Source organism: Engraulis encrasicolus, chromosome 7 (genome assembly GCF_034702125.1).
Source record: "Engraulis encrasicolus isolate BLACKSEA-1 chromosome 7, IST_EnEncr_1.0, whole genome shotgun sequence".
NCBI lineage: Eukaryota > Metazoa > Chordata > Actinopteri > Clupeiformes > Engraulidae > Engraulis > Engraulis encrasicolus.
Genome location: NC_085863.1, coordinates 57388410 through 57409253, shown reverse-complemented (window position 1 = coordinate 57409253; position 20844 = coordinate 57388410). Strand labels below are relative to the sequence as shown.

General features: G+C 43.4%; 1 protein-coding gene across 1 annotated transcript in view; it reads right to left on the bottom strand.

Moving 5' to 3' along the window:
- LOC134451882 (glycine receptor subunit alpha-4-like) overlaps positions 1-20844 on the bottom strand; it is a gene marked incomplete at its 3' end in the record, with an annotated part of 97985 nt that overhangs the window by 28960 nt on the left and 48181 nt on the right. Inside the window, exons 6-8 of the mRNA XM_063202280.1 lie at positions 16163-16300; positions 15485-15699; positions 1905-2063 (exon numbers count right to left, since the gene is read on the bottom strand). Coding sequence (XP_063058350.1) covers positions 1905-2063; positions 15485-15699; positions 16163-16300 — 512 coding nt within the window. The remainder of the gene's footprint in view (positions 1-1904; positions 2064-15484; positions 15700-16162; positions 16301-20844) is intronic.

Genomic DNA, 20844 nt, shown 5'->3' with positions numbered 1-20844 from the left:
TGCTACTGTACATGGGGTTAAAAGGGCATTCCAGTCATCAAGAGCCCACATGGTTAATTTGAGGCCTGAAGTGGAGAGTACCGTAAGGTAATTTTGTCTAAAAGTTGTTCTTGAGCCCCTCCTATTCCATCATTAAAAGTCTGAGTGCCCTACTTTTTTTGGAATACACTTTACCGTTCCCAAATATGATGGAAAATCAATTAGAACTCCCAAAACATACATAGTTTCCAAGATCTGAAACCCCAAAATGGCAAGGCTCTTCAACACGCTTTTCACAAATTCAGTTTTTAAGGCTTAATATAGCCAAAAATAATCAAGGCATACTATTTGTAAGTACATCATCTGGTAGACAGGGTCAAAATCTGCTTGTAAATTTTGTATGCAATTTACAGGCTTGAAAGGTGGGCATGGCACCCCAACTTTGGAGGGGTTCATCTCTGCAACCGTTAGAGGTAGGGTGCTAATACTTGGTATTCTTTCAATTGACACCAAAAGGTACCTGTATGTGAGATATCGGGTAAATCGGAGAGGGTCATGTGGGGAAGGCGTGTGAATTGGCATGGAATGACCCGTAGGCTACAACGACAATAATGGCAGTTCCACCTTAGCTTACATTGCGTGTACAGACGTGCAGACTGGAAAATTACATAAACGTCCTGATATGTTTTATTAATTCCAGAGCGTAATTTCAGATATCATTTCAAGCAGCATTTACTGTCCAATACACGTGGCCATGACCTGTTGAAAGTGTTGCGTTGCCTAGGAGCGTGAGAATGACTTCGCTTGCCGTTCTGGAAAAAAAGACGTGATGGGTGGTTATTAAAGGCTAGGCTACTTTATTCACCGTGGATTGAACTCACGCCACCAATAAGGAAACGGCAAACATGTATGATATTCTGACATTTTAACCACTCACCCACCAACTGTGCTTCCAAATTAGTGGTAGGTTATACAATATTAATCCAAACATTAGGCCTATACAAAACCTAAGTAAAAAAATAATGCATGATGGATTGTAATGTCGCATTTGATAACTGCAGTTGAAGGGGTGAAATCGGGGACATGAATGTGTTGACAAAGATTTGTGGACTTTTGATAGAGATGTAATTAGGCCTACTGCATTTGACAGGCACTGTGGTAGTGTCTCTGCTTTGCAATAAATGCACCCGAGCTGAGACGAGACACTCCGAGCGTTTCCAACAACTTCATCGTGCGTCTGAACTTACTTGGTTGGAATTTCATCAGACTTACTTCGTACCTACATCGGACGAAGTTGGTCTGAGGGTTTCGAGAAATCATAGTTGTTGGTTAGTTGTTGTGTCAGACTTCGTTCGGACTTACTTGTTCTGAAGGCTAATTTTGGTCGGATTCGAGAAACCCACCCCTGGGGTGGGATTCTCGAAAGCGTAGTTGTTAGCCAGTTAGCAACTTCGGTAGTTGCCAATGGGAAATTACATTGCAAACAACAAAGTTGCTAATGTAGTTAGCAACTATCGTTTTGAGAAAGGCACCCCAGGTTTGTATTATTATTATTGTTGTTGTTACCTTCGCCAAGGAGGCTATGTTTTGTCTGTCACCAGAATAAATCAAAAAGCTATGCACGGATGAAATTTGATGAAATTTTGTGGAGTTGTTGGAAATGACAAATGGAACAAGTTGAACAAGTGATTACATTTTGATTTTGGTGGTGGACCGTATCACGATCGGGATCCAGGACATTTCTTTAAGATTCTTCACCATTGCAGGATAGGGCGAATTTTGACATTCCAGTTTTTAACTCCACAAAAATAAGGCTGAAAGACTGGGGAAAAAATTAGTGTAACATAGTCAAATGTTTCATCAAACAGCTTCCTTGGCGGAGGTCTGCGCTCTCTGAGTGCATTTCTAATTGCTGTTGTTGTTACCTCCCTCATGTGCTGCTCCTCTCTCAGCTTCTTGCGGAGTCTGAAAAACTCCTTGTGCTGCCGAGAGACAAAATTGACAGCGGCATACTCCAGCAGGGCAGCGAACACGAAGAGCAGGCACACTGCCATCCAGATGTCGATTGCCTTCACATATGACACCTGCCAAAGTAGTCACAATTAAATCAATCAATCAATCAATCAATTAATTAATTAATTAAGGGTTATACATTATTTTTATTGAAGAAGAGTGCCAACCAGATGTCGATCCCCTTCACATATGACACCCACCAAAGTAGAGACAATAAAATCAATCAGTCAATCAAGGGTTAGACATTTTTTTATTGAAGAAGAGGAACCTTGTTACAAGTTATGTTTTACCAAAGAGCATCATTGCACCACTGAAAAGAATGCCAAAGCCCTCTGACATACATTTTCTTTGTTAGACATGATGTGCAATTGAGTTGTAAGTTTAGGAACATTTCATCTATATTATAGATTTTTTCATTGCAGTCAGTCAAGCGCTTTACAGCTTTGACATTAGACGACAAAAGTGGTCACTATTCAACAATGAAGCCAAAGCCGTCTTACTTTAACCAATTATTTGTTATAGCTGAAACAAATGAGATGAATGTTGGCACATACTTCGAAGGAAATTAAATTCCAAAGTGATTTGAATTTAGGTGTAGGGACTCGCTAGCAAGCCATTTGACAAACTGTTATAAGGCTACAGTAAAACAGTGTTAATGGTCATCTGAACTGCTCAATATGGTTTAAGATTGGACTTTAAACTAGCGTTGTTAAAGGTGAAAATCCAACATTTTGTGTTGTTTAGCCTACTAATTTGCTGTCCCAGCTGCAAGCTAAAAGAAAACTCTTCCTGCTGTAATCAAAGTTTAATTAGTCACAAAACAAAAACGAAATACAGTGCCCAAATAAAAGTGTTTATCGAACGCCTTGACAGGAATGCTCCGTACCTTGGCCTCCGTGCCTTGAGGAAAGGAAAAAAGACATTCACGACGCATGCAGGATAATTGACTCGAATGTCTGTGATGATGATGTTCCTTCATTCCACAATTCGCTGCACTGCGATCATGTTCGCATACTCCACAACAACCTATTCAAACAGAGTTTGTGTGTCTTGCACAGCCGAATATACAATGTTTTTCAACTAGGCTGTTTTATCCAATATTTGCTGTGTTCACATTCAGGGGAAACACGTGCTGCGCGCATTTAACAGACAGAATGCGAGCGAGCGCCGGAGAGAAGGAGAGAGGGATGGACTCCTGTGCTCTTTCCATTTAACAGAATTCAAATAGCCTAATAAGAACATCTTCCATCACCAAGTAAATATAGTAGACCTACCTAAATTTTAACTTTGCTTGGCATTTCTTATTACGGTGGCCCATAGAGGACCTGGGGGGGGGGGGGGGGGGTGGATGCACAGGAGACTAACACTTTTGCGAGATAACGCAAATATTTTGCGAGATAACGCAAATTAAAACTTCTAAATTAAAAATCTGCGGGTTCACCACTTTGATTTGCAGCACACTTTTTGGTCACCGGGGGGCAGTCTGAACCGACACACGTAGCCTACGGCTTTGACACACTTCAGAGCAGCCACTGCTGCTGTCATTCATTCTCATGATGTCAACAATGCCAGGTCAACAATGGGGAAAAAAAAGTTTTGCTTGGGAGTTAGGATAGGAAGGCTAGACCAGAGACGATCTAAATTAATTAAATAATCTTTGGCTAGTTATAGACTATCCGTGACTATGGGGCAGTGTTCTTTCCGTCAGCTCTTTTCTGGCACGTAGACTCCTACGATCAATTAAAGTCGTATGGTATTTGTGTGAATGGCTGCATTGATGGGTTTTCCCGAAAAATGATTTGGCTTGATGCCTATGTAGCAGAGTGGAACTTTAACGGTAATTAATTAAAATAATAATTACCAATTTCAAACAGATGATTGCACAACTACGCCACTGAGGGAATTTCGCCCCCAGAATATAGTTAGACTTCAACTGTTACACCCAAGGCAGCACAGTTTCGTTGAGGACCACATAGACAGGGTTCAAAGGACTTTTCTTTTATTGTCTTACACTTTCTTTTTAAAATATACAAACAATGTCAGGATTGCTCGCTTCTGGACTCATTGTTTACATTTGCCCCCTGCTGGCCTGTCTGTGTTATTGCTCTGGGGTTTTTTTGCGCCTTTTGTTTTGATTACTTACCACGCCCCTTGTTTGCTTCACCTGCCCTGCCCTGATTCAATGATCGTTTCTTGTTCCTTATTTCAGCTTATTTCAGTGTATGGCTGTGATTACCTACCTTATTTATACTCACCTGTTTCTGTGGTTCTTATCCGGTTGTCCTTGGCATCTGAACCTGTAAGTGTGCTATGCTCCTGATTTTTGTGAAAGACTGTTACTTTGAATGTTTTCCGTTCTATGAACTTTGTCAAAGGACTGAACTTAAGTTATTTTTTGGACATCTCTTTGTGGATATTTTTGTTGAGATTTTTCATCTTGGAATTTGACTGCCTCCGTTGTTAGCGCACCTGTTTTGCCTTGGGGGAAAAAAATAAACCACTCAAGACTGTTGTCTTTGCATTTGGGTTCACTTCTTCCCTCCGAGCAGATTGTGCCAACCTTTTAAAAGCGTGCCAAGTTTTGCCAATTGGTGCCTACTGATCACATGGCGCACCAACGCACGACAGACTTAAAGTGGTGGTTCGCTATTTTAGACATTAAGCCCTGTTTGTGTGACTTCTAAGGTGAAGTAGAGATGTTCTCATCACAATTTTGACATTTGGTGCTGAACGGAGCATTTGGGTATTCAAGACTGCAGCCCCCCACCTTTACATTGACTCCAATGAAGCACTCAAGCAATCGATCATAAAATGGCATTAAACTTTCGTTTGCAGAGACATGAAACTCACCAAGTGGTCAGAGGTGTGCAGCGATACGTTGACTCGAAAATCACAGCGAAATACGCTTCCAGAGAAGATATATTATCATTATTGTCCGTCTTCATTGATTGTATTGGTTTGACTAGTATTACTCCGCGCGACCGGAAATGGGGGTGTGTTTGTTTACGTTACTATCTATGGTTTGTATGCAAGCTGTAGTTTTTGTAGCCAGTCCCGCTCAAAGACAGCCGTTCTACCTCGCTCCTTGATGTCTAGACAAACAACACACTATCGCTACCTACTGGCTGGATGTCTACTGCTATTCAACGGCGTGTGGGGAAAAATAGGTCCGCCAAATGCTAAACGACAGTTAGAAGGCATATTTTGCTGCAATTTTTGGGTCAATTTATCGCTGTCTACCACTGACCACACGGTGAGTTCCATGTCTTTTCGAACGAAAGTTTAATGCCATTTTATGATCGATTGCTTGAGTGCTCCATTGGAGTCAATGTAAAGGTGGGGGGGCTGCAGTCTTGGATACAGTGGCGTAACAACTCGGTCACGGGCCCCGGTGCGAGTATCCAGCACGGGCCTTCGGAGGTTGTGCTAATTTTAGGATTTTTTTATCTAGCCTAATACATTACAGGTGAAAGGGTGGGGTATATTCTTTGCAATTGCAATAGCATCGTGAATGCTGCAACGATGTGCACATTTACATCATAGAGTATTTAAGTTATCTGTCCCCCCAAAAAAACAGGACAAACGGAAAGAAAGGCTTTCGGAATATGTGTCTAGAGACCGGTTGAGACAGGGACAGGGGGCTGGAGACAGTATCAGTGTGTGCGTGTGTGCTTGCGAGCACACGTCTGCCCAGCTGACAGCAGGCTACACAGACGAGGTAGACAACACTGCTGATCTTAACCCTATCCAGACCGGGCTTTTTTGGCATTCCTGGGACCGGGGGGGGCTCTTTTTCATCATTATGACGTCATTTCCTGATTTTATTGCCCAAAATGTCACCTTAATGTATTTTCCATCTAACTTGGGTAATGCACATCATTTTTGGTTATTATGTGCTTCAGACCACTTCAAATGCTCACAAGGGTGTCTGATACTAATGAAAATGTAAAAAAAATATGAAAAGTGATGATGAGACTTAAATCAGTGATTTTTGGTCATGCTTACTTAAAAGTCACAAAGTTTCGTAGTCATAGCTTTAGTCATTCAGGAGTTATACCACATCAAAATTGGTGCGGGCACTTAGATTTCTTTCTCCCCTCCCTAGCTGACGACTCGAGTCCACTTCGTAACATAGCCAAGCTAACAGAAGAACTTAACTTATATTATGCTAACAGGAGAAGCGCTAGATGATAAAATCAACATGGAGTGGAGATGCTGTTAGCAAGTCAGCACAACTAGTTGTTGGAGCCATATTCCTGATTTCTATCCATTTGCTATAGGTTTTATTATACACTATGAATGAGATTCTTTTCAGTTGGTTAAATACCTGCTACCTGTTGGTGTTATATTCTTACCTTTTTATGTTTATCTGCTTGTGTCACATACTTACCTCTTGTGTTATGTAGGCTATAGGCCTACTTCCCTGGACCTACCAGATTAGTTAATTAGGACACTCACAGGTGCCTGGCAGACAGAGCGTGGAGAGGAAATAGTTTTTGACCGCATAGCGTGTAGGCTACTTTAAGTTTATAGCCTTTGTTTGTTTATTTACTTGAATCAATGGAAAGTCAATCGGACTGTTGAAAATAAATACAAAGACCATCTCATTTCATTTCACTCTCCGTGCGTGCTTACTAGGCCCTATGGAATGCGCGTCAAAGCAACTTCACACTCTGCCTCACATGGCCAGAAAAGTTTGGTAGGAAAATGGCCTTTAGGCCTACATAGTCAAGTCAAGTCAAGTCAAGTCAAGTAGGTTTTATTGTCAATTTCTTTACATGCACTGGTCATACAAAGAATTTGAAATTACATTTCTTGCTTTCCCATACAGACATAGACTAATCTAGGTAAGGACATAGACAGTATAGACATAGACAGTACTTATACATGGACTTAAGACAGTATGGACATAGACAGTGCTCATACAGACATTTAAAGTGCAAGACTGGACAACAGAAGACTTGTAGAGGACATACATTAAGAGGTATTTGTTGTGCTTTTGTGCTTTTCCTTAAAAAAAAGTCCTTTATAGCGTTCTGACATGGTAATAGTATTAGGTAATAAATATTAAAAAGGTCTGTCAAGTACACCAGCAGCAGTGTGTGTGTGTGTGTGTGTGTGTGTGTGTGTGTGTGTGTGTGTGTATGTGTTTAGTGCAGGTAGAAGGTGCGGTGTGCGTCTTGTGTGTGTGTTCGTGTGTGTGTGTGTGTGTGTGTGTGTGTGTGTGTCAGTGTGTGTATGTTTGGGTTTAGTGCAGAAAGTGCAGTGTGCTTGTGTGTGTGTGTGTGTGTGTGTGTGTGTGTGTGTGTGTGTGTGTGTGTGTGTGTGGTGTGTGTGTGTGTGTGTGTGTGTGTGTGTGTGTGTGTGTGCGTGCATGTTTTGAGTTAGTGCAGGTTGAAAGTTCAGTCACAAGTATAGTAGTGCAGGTGGAATGTTCAGTCGCAGATATGGTGGTGGGGGATGGGGGGGTGGTTGTCAGTGGCCTTGCTGGCTAGAGGCTGACAGTGGAGGGAGAGTGGGTTGAGTGTTCAGCATCTTGATCGCTTGGTGCATTGTGCTGCTCGCCAGCCTGGTGGTACGGTAACGGAGGCGCCTGTACCTCTTTCCAGAGGGCAGGAGGCTGAACAGTTTGTGTGCAGGGTGGCTTGTGTCTTTGATGATCATCAGTGCTTTCCGGGTGAGGCGTGTGGTGTAAATGTCCTGCAGGGAGGGGAGTGGTACTCCAATGATCTTCTTCGCTGTGTTCACAACACGCTGGAGTGTCTTCCTGTTTTTTTCTCCGTGCAGCTTCCTCCCCACACTGTGATGCAGTTGGACACGACGCTCTCTATGGTTCCTCTGTAGAATGTTGTCATGATGGAGGGTGTAGCACTTGCCTTCTTTAGTTTGCGCAGGAAGTAGAGACGCTGATGGGCCTTCTTCGCCAGTGATGTAGTGTTGGTGGTCCAAGAGAGGTCGTCGCTGATGTGCACTCCAAGGAACTTGGTGCTGCTCACTCTCTCCACAGCATCGCCGTCGATGGTCAGTGGTGGCAGTTGTTTTTGGACCCTTTGGAAGTTGACAACAATCTCCTTGGTCTTGTTGACATTCAGCAGGAGGTTGTTGTCTTTGCAACATCTGGCCAGCAGGTCTACTTCTCTGTAGTGAGTCTCATCGCCCTTGGTGATGAGGCCCACCAGTGTTGTATCATCCGCAAACTTCACTAGATGGTTAGTGCTGTGGGTCGTTGTGCAGTCGTGTGTCAGCAGCGTGAACAGCAGGGGGCTGAGAACACAACCTTGCGGAGCCCCCGTGCTCAGGGTCAGGGTGCTCGAGGTGTTGTTCCCTACCCGTACTGCTTGTGGTCTTTGCATCAGGAAGTCCAGCAGCCAGTTGCAGAGGGAGGTGCTGAAACCTAGTTTGTCCAATTTTCTGATGAGTTGTTGTGGTATTATGGTATTGAATGCTGAACTGAAGTCAATGAACAGCATTCTCACATATGAGTCTTTATTGTCCAAGTGGGTGAGGGCTGGATGGAGGGCAGAGCAAATTGCATCCTCCGTGGATCGCTTGGCTCGGTATGCGAACTGGTAGGGGTCTAGGGTGGGGGGTAGGGTGGCTTTGATGTGTGACAGGACTAGCCGTTCGAAGCACTTCATGATTATGGGCGTCAGTGCTACAGGACGGTAGTCATTGAAGCATGATGGTGATGATTTCTTCGGCACAGGTATGATGGTAGCAGCTTTGAAAAGTGATGGGATGACTGCTTGCTCCAGAGAGATGTTAAAGATGTCTGTGAAGACATCCTTCAGCTCTTCTGCACAATCCTTCAACACTCGGCCTGGTATGTTGTCTGGGCCAGCTGCTTTGCGTGGGTTGATGGTGGCCAGTGTCCTCTTAACACTGGCAGAGGACAGGTAAAGGGGTTGATCATGGGGGGGAGGGGGAGTTTTCTGTGGGTGAGTGTCATTTTGTGCTTCAAAGCGGGCAAAGAAACTGTTCAGGTCGTTTAGCAGAGAGGTGTTGTTGTCACAGCTTCGTGGTGCAGGCTTATAGTCCGTGATGGCCTGTATGCCCTGCCACAGGCTCTGTGCATCTCTGCTGTCTTTGAAGTGTGTTGTTATTTTGTCTGAGTATTCCTTTTTTGCTTTCCTGATGCCCTGGGACAGGTTAGCCCTTGCTGTCCTTAGGCCAGCTACGTCTCCTGCTCTGAAGGCTTTGTCTCTGGCCCTCAGCAGTCGGTGAACGTCTCCTGTGAACCATGTCTTCTGGTTGGCCCTGGTAGTGATGTGTTTTATTTCTGTAACATCATCGATGCATTTTGTGATGTAGGAGGTCACGGTGTCTGTGTACTCCTCAATGTCAATGTGATTGCTGTGGGTGGCAGTTGTTTTGAAAATGTCCCAGTCTGTGGTTTCAAAGCAGTCCTGAAGTCGTGAGATGGCTCCCTCAGGCCATTTTCTCACCTCCTTCTGAACTGGTTTGGTGAGTTTTGCCTTTTGTCTGTAAGCTGGCAGTAGCAGAATTGTCGCGTGGTCTGATGATCCAATGTGGGGGATGGGCTTTGCCTTGTATGCTCTCTTCTGATTTGTGTAAACGAGGTCCAGGGTGTTTTGTTCTCTTGTTGGGAAGTTGACATGTTGATGAAATGTTGGAAGTACTGTTTTGAGATTTCCGTGGTTGAAATCTCCCAGTACCACTGTGAAGGCATCTGGGTGTGCATCTTGTTGTTCACTGATGCCCCGATGCAGCTCGTTCAGTGCCTCGCTTTTGACGCCATTGTTGTTGCTGGGTGGGAGGTAGACGGCGACTAATAGGATAGCGGATATTTCTCTGGGTAAATAGAAGGGTCGGCACTTGATGATCATGAACTCCACTCGTGGAGAGCAGTGCCTCTGTACTACCGTAGCATTATTGCACCAAGCATCATGTGTGTAGACACATAAACTACCTCGAAGATTGACGCAAGGACAAAGGACGAAGTGGATTAACATTGTGGATTATAACAAGGACATTGAGAAAGTTTGCAGAGTGAGCCGAAGTTTGGACACAGCGTAATGAAAGGGCTTCCTTGCGATGTGAGTTGTTTGAATTTGGAAAAACACTTGGACGGACACAGAGGCAGCAAAACTTTTTCTTTGACATTCGTTTAAGACGAAAGGTAGGCCTATTGTCATGGGCTCTCTCACCTGGCCTGGTAACTCTCTCTAATTGAGATCAATTATCTGCCTCTCTGCTCACTACTCACTCTGCTCTGTCTAATTAGCTTCACCTGTCTCTGCTCTGCTCTGCTCTGATCGGTTCTCATTTACCCACCAGCTGCACTGCATTTCCTGCTCATCACCAACAGTATTTAAAGCCCTGTTTTTCAGTCTACCTTTGTCAGAACGTCTGCGAAGCCTGCACCCTGCTTGTCTAAGCTCTACTCCTGACTCCTGAACCCGGACCTGCCTGTGCTCTGCTCTGCTCTCCTGACCCGGAAACCCGACCTGCCTTTTGTCCACGATTCCGACTACTCTTCTGCCCCGGTAAATCTGACCAGCCTTCTTCCTAGTGACTACGATCTTTGCATTGCCCTGACCTGTACCGCTGCACTCCATTCATTCTGCCCTGTTGTGTGTGTGTTCCCCCCAGGATTCTTCCATCCGGACGCTTCATCCGTCATCTCCAGAGGAGTCACATCTGCCGACGGGGAGGCACACACACAGGAATCTCTGGAACCTCTGGCATCCCGGTAACCCCACGAACCCTGGAAACCTCCTTCTCCCAACCCCCTTTTCCCCTGAACTTTAATAAACATCCAAAACGTGACGCATTTGTGGTCCGCGTCTGTCTGTACCGTGACACCTAATTGTTTAAGTAGCCAAGGCTAACATGCCTGATACAGATGCGCAGAGTGCCGCGGAAGCGGAGGAACAATTTAAAGCACTCTGTTTAAAGCGAAGAGGAAACTTAGGCGCATGCACTCGAAAGTGCAATGAAATCAAAGGATTACTTGTGGAAAATGGAAATGTGGAAAAGGTAGAACTGCTTATGAAAGACTTCAAAATATGCCTGAATGATTTTAAAGCAGTGCATGGAAATGTGCAGGATTTTCTAGACGAGGAGGAAAGGGAGAATGATTACATAGTGGTATGAGCCGAGAATGATGAACTATGAATATTTTATGAAGGATGTGAACACATGGAAAACACAACAGCGCAAGCTGGAAGATCTCGTTGATATCAAGGATAGCGCTTCCCAAATTTCCCGAACCTCTGTAAAATCCTCCTCTTCTGCCAAAGCTGCCGCTGCGGAGAAGGCAGAGCTGGAGGCGCGCTCCAAAGCGTTACCTGCTCTGCACGCGTTACAGATGGAAGAAACAGCGCTAAAAACGAAAAGGGAACAACTGGAACTGAATGCAAAGTTAGATGCTGCGGATGCCAAGTTAAGAGTGCTGCAGGAGGCTTCTGAACCGCAGGCCGATGGAATGGATTCCTATTACTAGCAGAACGCGCCCCTTGCTGTCACTGAACATTCTCTTCCTGACGCGTCTGCCATTGTAGGCAGTTGCCAAGGGCCCCCGAGTAGGTGGGGCCCCCAAGGACGACAGGTTATGTACCCAACAGCAATGACGATTTTAAATAGCTTTACAATAAGGCACTGTCATCTGTAGGGCTCTGCTGCGAGGGAAGCAACAGCGCCTCTCTAAAGGGTGGTTTATGCCTCGAGATCAGCGTCCCTGCATCGTGATGCAGTGAGCCGCGCAGTTAACGGAGTGAAGCACCCCCCCCCCCCCATCACGCGGTACTCTGGGGCACCTCCCCAAAATTGTGTCTCGACGCAGGGAGTGATGCAGCCAGCGACGGCGTGAAGCCCCCCCAATACGTTTGCATCAGCGACAGCGCGAAAATGTCAATTGCCAAACAGCGCAACGACAATTCAGCCAGTCAAAGTACCCACATCTGCAGGGGCCCCCTTCCAATTGGTTCAAGCGTCAAAATCCAGCGCAAATACAAACTGGACATCAAGCGACATAATCTCTCACAGGATGTTGCGCAGACCAGTGGTGTAGTCTACTTTTTTATGGTGGGTATACTGTATATTTGAGCATTTTTTGAAGTGGGTATACTGAATAAATTTGTGCTATTCAAAACAATGGATCAATCAATTTTAAGTGGGTATACTGAAATCCCTGAAATTTAGAAGTGGGTATACTCCGTATACCCGCGTTCTACTTAGACTACACCACTGGCGCAGACGCCACACGCCCACAGTACGCTCTACATCTTTGGCTCAAGACAGTTGCTTTTATAATACAAGTTAATTTTGAAGACGACACATTAGAATACTCTCTGTAGGCCTACTGCCAAACCACCAAACTGTCCCAGGCCAGTTGACATCGCACAGACAGCAAGGTGCTCCATGTACACTTTACAGTGTATTGTGTTTTCAAAAACGTCTGTGAAGCATTAATCCACGTGCTGTAACAAGCACTGGGCAAACGTCGATTGTTCAATAACGCGCCTTTTCCCGACACAAAACTGTTTTGGATGTGGACAAACGCAAGAAGAAACGAATGAACAATGTAATGCCTATCGGATAACACGAGTCACACAAGTGCGTTGAGTGGGATAGCTAAATTGTAGCACAGTAGCCTTTCTTGCTATTACTATGTGGATTACACCTTGGAATTTGGAACCATGATTGTGGAAACGCGTGGATTACAGTCAGAGGTTGGGATACATTCTGGGATACATTCTGCGACAACGCAAGGTAAAGGCACCGGGATATTGGTCCCCTATAATTGACACAGTTGTCAACCACGGAGTAGATTCTAACGTAGGTGGTTGTTAACTTGTTCAGTGATCCTTGGTCGCTACAGTAGCCTATTCGTGTTTGCTGCGATATTAGGCAACATTTGGATTGTATTTTCAAGTGCGTGATGGATGCAATACGAAAAAAAAATCTCGTCGGGGAGACCCCCATTGGCTTGGTTACATAATTCATGCTTACCAATATCACATCCCCCCCCAAAAAAAAACCCCACTGTGCCTGCTCATTCGTTTCTCAGCCTTGAGTTTCTGGACTGTAGGCTACTGTAGGTCTATTGTTTTATGAGTCAATATTTCGTTTTGCACAAATAGAGCACCCTCGGTTAGATTTTAAAAGTGATTGGAAAGATTAGACCATTCGTATTTTGTGCAATGACCATGATTTTCGTGGTAGGGTCAAAAAAACCTGATTGGGCCATAGGCCTACTTTCATGTGAGAGGTTAAACAACTGAACATTCAATTAGCCTAGGGCCTACTTTATGAGAAATGATGAGCCTACTGAATGGAATGGGCTTTATTTGCCCAGATCTTTCTTCATAAAGTTTCATAAAATGAACTGTAGGGACTAGTTATCATAATAACCAGATTGCATTTCCTCACAGAAAATGCTGGTGTACACATATATGCTTGCTTTTTATGCATTCATTGCCCTTCATGCATGTGTTGCCCTAGCCACAACACTGTATGTAAGGTGACTTGTTTGTTCTTAGGTTTCCATGGATTCTGTGACATTATGTTGTAATGGTAGGCTATGTGACAATGACTGAAGTGCCATCCAGAAATGGTCTGGCCCATCTGAAACAGAAATTATTGTGCCATGGCTGGCCCATCAGGTGCCCCCCCCCCCCCCCCCCCCCCCCCCCCCGAAAAAAAATGCTGCCTCAACGTCGAGGCCTATGTTAAAATTACATAATTCACATGGGTATTGATATGACAAAATAATTTTCATATGTTTCATCATCTTTGAAAATAACCGTTCAGTAAAGAGTCGTCCCTCCTTACAGACTGACAGACTGCCCTCCTTAAAGGGACACTGGGTGAGATTTTTAGCTGTTTATTTCTAGAATTCATGCTACCCATTCATTAATGTTACCTTTTTCATGAATACTTACCACCACCATCAAATTCTAAGTATTCATTATGACTGGGAAAATTGCACTTTTCATACATGAAAAGGGGGGGATCTTCTCCATGGTCCGCCATTTTGAGCTGCAAAAATTACTCTACTTGAACCATACTAGAAAATATTTGTTTATTCCATAGAAAACTTTCATGTAAAGATCAAATTTGGCAATTGACAGCCCAGTTTCAATGAGCAGCATAGTTGCAGTACCCTTTTTGACCATTTCCTGCATAGTGTCCCTTTAATTCTGTCATAAAGAGCTTCTGCAGTGCAGACACGAGTCGTCCAAAAAATCCTATATTTCCCCAATTGTGTCCATGCGCAAAGCAAAGTGTTACGCTGTCTCTCAAAATCTGTTGTTTATTTAACATAAAACAATGGATAGAATAACGGTATCCTTGCACGTCCTTCCAGCGGTAGTAATGTTTTTGACTGTCAGCACCCCTCTCGCTGTTATCCAACAACAGTAGTGGTGGTTGAATTGAATAGCCTACCCCTACAGCTGTAGTGTGTCAAAGCCGTACACGTGTTGGTTCAGACTGCCCCCCGCTGACCAAAAAGTGTGCTGCAAATCAAAGTGGTGAACCCGCAGATGTAAGTTTTAATTTGCGTTATCTCACAGAAGATTTGCATTATCTCGCAAAATGTTTGCGTTCTCTCCCAAATAGTTTGCGTTATCTCACAAAAGTATTAGTCTCCAGTGCATGCATTTCCCCATTCCCCCCCGCCCCCTCCATGTCACCTCTGGCTTCCGTATCTTATAGGCTTGCTATTATTGTTAATTATTATTATTATTATTATTATTATTATTATTATTATTATTATTATTATTATTATATTATCAGGGGGCCTCCCAAGCCTGTTCCGCTTAGGGCCTCCAAACCCTTAGCAGCGGCCCTGCACATAAGCCATCAAACAAAGCTCAGCAACTTTAAACACTAAGGAAAGAACCTAAAAAAACTAAGGCCACAAGGTGAGTAGAATTAGTTATGTTAGAGTGTTAAGCAGGGAAGCTTTCTTGGAAGAGATGAGTCTTCACTAGCTTCTTGAAGGTTGAGAGGGATGTCTCTGCTCTTCTAGCAACTATTGTAAGAAATATTGTAGAGCCATGGGACAAATTCATCCATCCGTTCAAAAGCTAACACGAAATACCTTACGCCACGTGGCGTATGCAAAACCATTACATTACAGTTATGTTCTCTGCAGAACTCAGACAGACTGAATCTTCCATCTTCCTGTCTATGGTGCCAACATTACCACCACAGAACTTAATTTTGCTTCAAAGCATAGTTTTTATATACATACCATTCTTTTTATTCCATACTTTTTTTTTTTTTGCTTCAACAAGGAATGCACAATTTTGTTGTGCTTGTCACAATGACAAATAAAGGATATTGTATTGTATTGTATTAGTGGTTTAAAAAAATGTTTTGCTTTTGGAATATGATGTGGAAGGGGGGTCACAAAAATATTTGTAGATCCAAAAGGGTGTCCTAGCAGAAAAAGTTTGGGAACCACTGTTGTACACAAAATGAAAATGTACAGTCTGCAGCAAAATAATCTCACGATTCTCACCTTGGGTAGTGACGCTCTGGATCCAGAGCTTTGCGTTGTCATGGTGAGGACTGTGGTGATGCCCAGGCCCACTCTGGCGGGAGCAGCATCCATGTTGATCCAGAAGGAGACCCAGGAGAGGATGACCGTCAGGAGGCTGGGAATGTACATCTGGATCAGGTAGTAACCCATTTGACGCTCCAGGTGGAACTTCACCTCAATACAGGTGAACTTGCCTAAAATTATATATAATAAAAATATCTTTGCCATTACCTTACAGTAGTTGATAAATAAATAGAAATATAAAAACATTGGACTTTTGAACATGCACAGTAGAGATACATGTGACTTGCAGAGAGCAATCTCCTATAATCCTTCTCAATGCTTACTGACAGTTATTAAAAGCTAAGGCCACCTCCAGCAAGGTGGATCCAATGGCCACTACAGTCTCCTTAGTTGACAGACCCAGGCCGAACCGCAATGAATGACATCTACACGCAGATGTTCAGAGTAATGGCCCGTCGACCCAATGGGCTGACCCCGTCGGCACTACCATGTGCTATCTGCAAACATTCTTTGTTTTCAATACAACCCCACACACGGGTGGCGATTTCTGCTCACATCAATTGTTAATAACAATTGATTTTCCCCATTCTTCACTATCCTATACCAACCCATCCAAAAAAATAAAGTTCCCACCTGTGTTGTAGTGCTTGGTACAGTAGCCAAGATCTTTATCCTCTTTTAGCACAAATTGTGGAAGCTGCAGGTCGTGCGCCACCTGCACAGGGCCCTCATCCAGCCACTGGAAGATCAGGTCATTCATGGTGTAGCCAACTGGAGTAGTACAGTAGGATAAGGTGTGTGTGTGTGTGTATGTGTGCGTGTGTGAGAGAGAGGGAGACAGACAGAGAGACAGACACAGAGAGAACAAGAGAGGGAGGGGGGGCAAGCATGTCTGATATGAGGATGCATTCTAGTGTAGAAGCGTAGCTAGCTATATTTAGAGAACAGGACACCTATGATGTCATGTGGGTGTGTCTAGGCTGTTTCTTTTCATAACTTTCTGGGGAACTGCCGTTACTAACGGTGGGCATACACTGTGCAATATTTTCAATCGTGGGTATTAAGCTCCTTCTCACACTGCACAAGGGAATTCAACAATTTAAATGTTTACATCTCACGACTCACGTCCTCACACTATACGAGCCGACAATCGGATGCAAGCAGAATGTTCCCACTGTGCGACACGACAGGCATGTTTCCCGGGTCAGCAGAGGAGGGCACCTGAGGTGGAGATGAGGACGCACTCAAAAGCGGATTTAGGGGTATTCAATGGTGCTGAATCCAAATCTACTGTATACCGGGCTCAAAAATGTACCGAAATGCCACAAAAGTGCAGAATCCAATATGGCCGCCAACACCAGGTCAAAATCTTGCAATCCCTTTTCTTTTTGACTAAACAAGGTATGAATATGAAAATAACATGTATTCTTATGTTTTCATACATGGGGAAACCCATTCTGTCATCAGATTTAAGGTCAGATTTGAAGAAAATGCTTATATCATTGGCTGGCTTTTTAAAAGCAGAGATTCTCATATTGTCAGCTATTTTTAGCATTTTGATCATACTTTCAAGATCCACAGAAAATAATGTCTGATGTCTTTGTGAACACCAATACTGCCAAAGACTGCGCTGAACTGTCTACCTTCACCTGAAAAAATAAATTTGTGTCTACCTATTACCATTCTTTAGTTATTGACAGTAGAACATGAGATGACGCCACCAAAAAAGCACAGATTTTTGACCCAAAAATAGTACACTTACTGTACGTGTCCATATTTTTGCTTTCAGGACAAAATGCCTTTTATAGTGTTCATGTTTGGTATACAGCATTTCCATGGGTTTTGAAAGATGCTTAATTCAAATCTGCTGTATAGGCTACCAGGCTCAAAAAATTCCCATAGTACCTCAAAACGAAGGAATCCAATATGGTCGCTGTCACCAGACCACAGTACACATCTCTTTGATTAAACAAGCAGTGTTGAGTAAGTTACTTTTTAAAATTAATTAGTTGCTTTAGTTACTGATTTCAATTGTAATTGAATTATTTTACTTATTACTAAATTTAAAAAGTAACTTGTTACTATTTCTTTACTTTTCGCGGGAAAAGGGATTTTAACCAGTGTAGTACAGTTCAATAAAGACGCTTTTGCACACCTCTGTAGTTGGGCAGGTGCGTAGGATGTTATCCCAGCCGGGTTGTCAGTGAAGTGAAAAGAAATCCCGCACACTGTCCATTCCACCAACAAACTTTAATACAACGTTTCGGTCATCCGACCTTCTTCAGGTAAAGTTACAGGTACCAGTGTAGTACACCTCATAATACACCTGCTTCCCCAGGTTGTAGACCAGCTGTGTAAATGGCCTAATATTTTAATCTGTGCAAACTGTACCTCTATTGTCATTCTCACATCTAAAATGAATTTCATGATTGCCCTGTAGGCCTAGGCCTACTTATAACAGTGTCAATACATTTGAATTTAGTCTAACATTATGCCATAGAATAGAATAGACTTTCATTGTCATGTCAGCATGAAAATTGTCTTTGGTCTCAGAATAAACAGAATGAGTAGGGTGAGGAGGCCATACCAAACAGAAATTTTGATATGTAAGGACACTCTAGCTTACACATCCTGTCCTAGATGTTGCAGCTTAAGCTACCCCAAAGCCTTTCAGTTTCCTGATTAAAAACGACCTTGGATTGCATATGCATTAATATTATTATTAAGGATTCTGCCGAATGCAGAATCCGTTCGTGCTGGAAGACGGTTTGATCAGACACATTTGAATAGCCTGAAGAACTTGGCCTCAATGCAATAGTGTTGCTTGCGCTGTTGTTCTCACGTTATTCTCAATTGACTCGCGCTGGCTGCTACTGCTGTCGGAGCTACCCAAACTTTTGTGTTGCAGTGTATGTCATCAGTGAGCACAACAGAGGCCATGGCGGCATTTGCAATGTAGGGTACAGCTGTTTCATTCATGCATTTGCATAACTGTGGAATGACTGTAGATTTAACTGTGCAGCGAATCACTTTCACTTTACCTCTGGCGTAATGTTTAAAAAAAATGATGGTGGAACTCCAAATATTGTAGTATAGGTTAAGCACATCACAGCGCAATAGGCTCATGAAAGTCACAGTGAAAGACCTTGCATGCACGAGGAAGGAGCAGTCTGCCTGCGCACGCTCTCACACACCCACACCCGCGAGCTCGAGAAGGGCTGGGGGAAAAACAGCCCAGACAGAGCGCTTCGTGCATCTAGAACTACTAGCAAACTTGAAGATGATTTCAAGGCTTAAATTGGGTAATGAGTAACCACCATTACGGCAGTGCAGTAACTGTAATTAAGTTACTGAAATTTGAAGAGTAATGTGTTCCGTTCCTACCAAAAGTAATTAAATTACGTAATTACGTTACTTGGTAACGCGTTACCCCCAATACTGTAAACTAGGGATGCACCGGATCCTGATTTTTAGGATCCTGCCGGATACCGGATCCACTGCTTAGGATCCTGCCGGATCCGGAACCGGATATCGGATCCTACGAAAGGGTTGCAACACATAGCCAACTCGCACACGTGGGCCCTTTTTATTACGTTGGCGCAAACTATTTTTAAGACTCATTGGCTTACTGCCACACTGCCTTCAACGGCCGCTTCCAAAGGGCTTTCACTCCATGCAGCGATTGGGGTTGTGAAAGACTGACTGAAAAACCTAGGCTAGAGATGCCCCAGATCCTGATTTTTAGGTAACTGCCGGATACCGGATCCACTGCTTAAGATCCTGCCGGATCCGGATAGTCTGAAAAACCCTATTATCCTGCCGGATCCGGAACCGGATCTTGGATCCTGTACATCTCTACTGTAAACAAGGTAAACTCTTAAATACATTATGTAGCTATACTGTAGGTTTTCATACATAATGAAATGTAATCATATTTAAAGGACCAGTTCAGTCAATTTCAATATGCTGTTGTATTGCTCATGCTACCCTTGACTTGTCAGTACTCGGTGATGCCACATTTTTCGGCTAAGCATTTTCCGAGATATGAGCTATTCTAATGGGGGCAGCGTTTGTTAACATTTTTTTTTAAATAACATAGGCCTACTCCAAATATTTTCCCAAAAGGTACCGCTGTTTGCTAGTTGTCTGCTGATGTTCTTTAACTTTTCAGATGTTTTTAGGAATAATAAAAAAAGTTTTTTGAAATGTACACAAAGCGCTGCCCCCATTACAATGAACAAGATCTCAGAAAAGGCTGGAGACAAAAAAAACTCTGGTACTGACAAGTTCAGGGTAGTCTGTGAGCATTACAACTGCATGTTGACTGAATTGGTCCTTTAATATTACAATCAAAGGAAATGATTTCAAAGTAGTCTGAAATCATTACAACAGTTGTTTTTCATGCCAATTAAATGACATTTCAATAGATGATTTCCCTCTGACTACAACAACCTCCGCCCAATCTCGAACCTTCCATTCATCTCCAAAATTCTAGAAAAAATTGTAGGCTCTCAGCTCCATTCCCATCTAACTCATAACTCCCTCTATGAGCACTTTTCGCCCCCGACATAGCACTGAAACCGCCCTAGTTTAAATCACTAATGACCTGCTCATGGCTGCTGACTGGCCTACTCTCTATTGTCATTCTCCTTGACCTCAGTGCAGCCTTTGACACCATCTCTCATTCCATCCTTCTCCACAGACTATCCTCAATTGCCATAAGTAACACACCCCTTGACTGGCTCCATTCTTATCTTTCTGGCCGTTCTCAATTTATTAAAATGAAGTAATTTAAGTCCAAGCCCTCCCCTGTCACCTCTGATGTCCCTCAAGGTTCTGTTCTGGGGCCCCTCCTCTTCATCACCTACCTCCTTCCCAGGGCTTGACATTAACTTTTTCGCTTGCCTGCCACTGTGGCTAGTAGTTTTCCCGAGTCACTAGCCAGCCAGTTATTCCACTAGCCACAAATTTGTTTTTTTCCCCCTTAACTTTTATTTTTCATCATGACTCTGAATATCTAACCTCAAGAGAAGATGAGGTACTTAAAGCAATAAGATGAGTTCATGGGAAATAAAACAAACAAATAGAAATGGACTAACTGAGCTTTTTCTTGAATACAAACAATTTATACACAAGGGCCAAGTGCAGAATATACACTTTTCTGATATGTCATACCATGGAATAAGCTACCTGCCAAATTGGCTAGTGACAATGAAATTGTTACCAGCCACAGCCAAGTTTTACCAGCTTTTGGCCGGTTGCAGGTGCTAGTGTCAAGCCCTGCTCCTTCCCCTTGGTAATATCTTCCACAAATT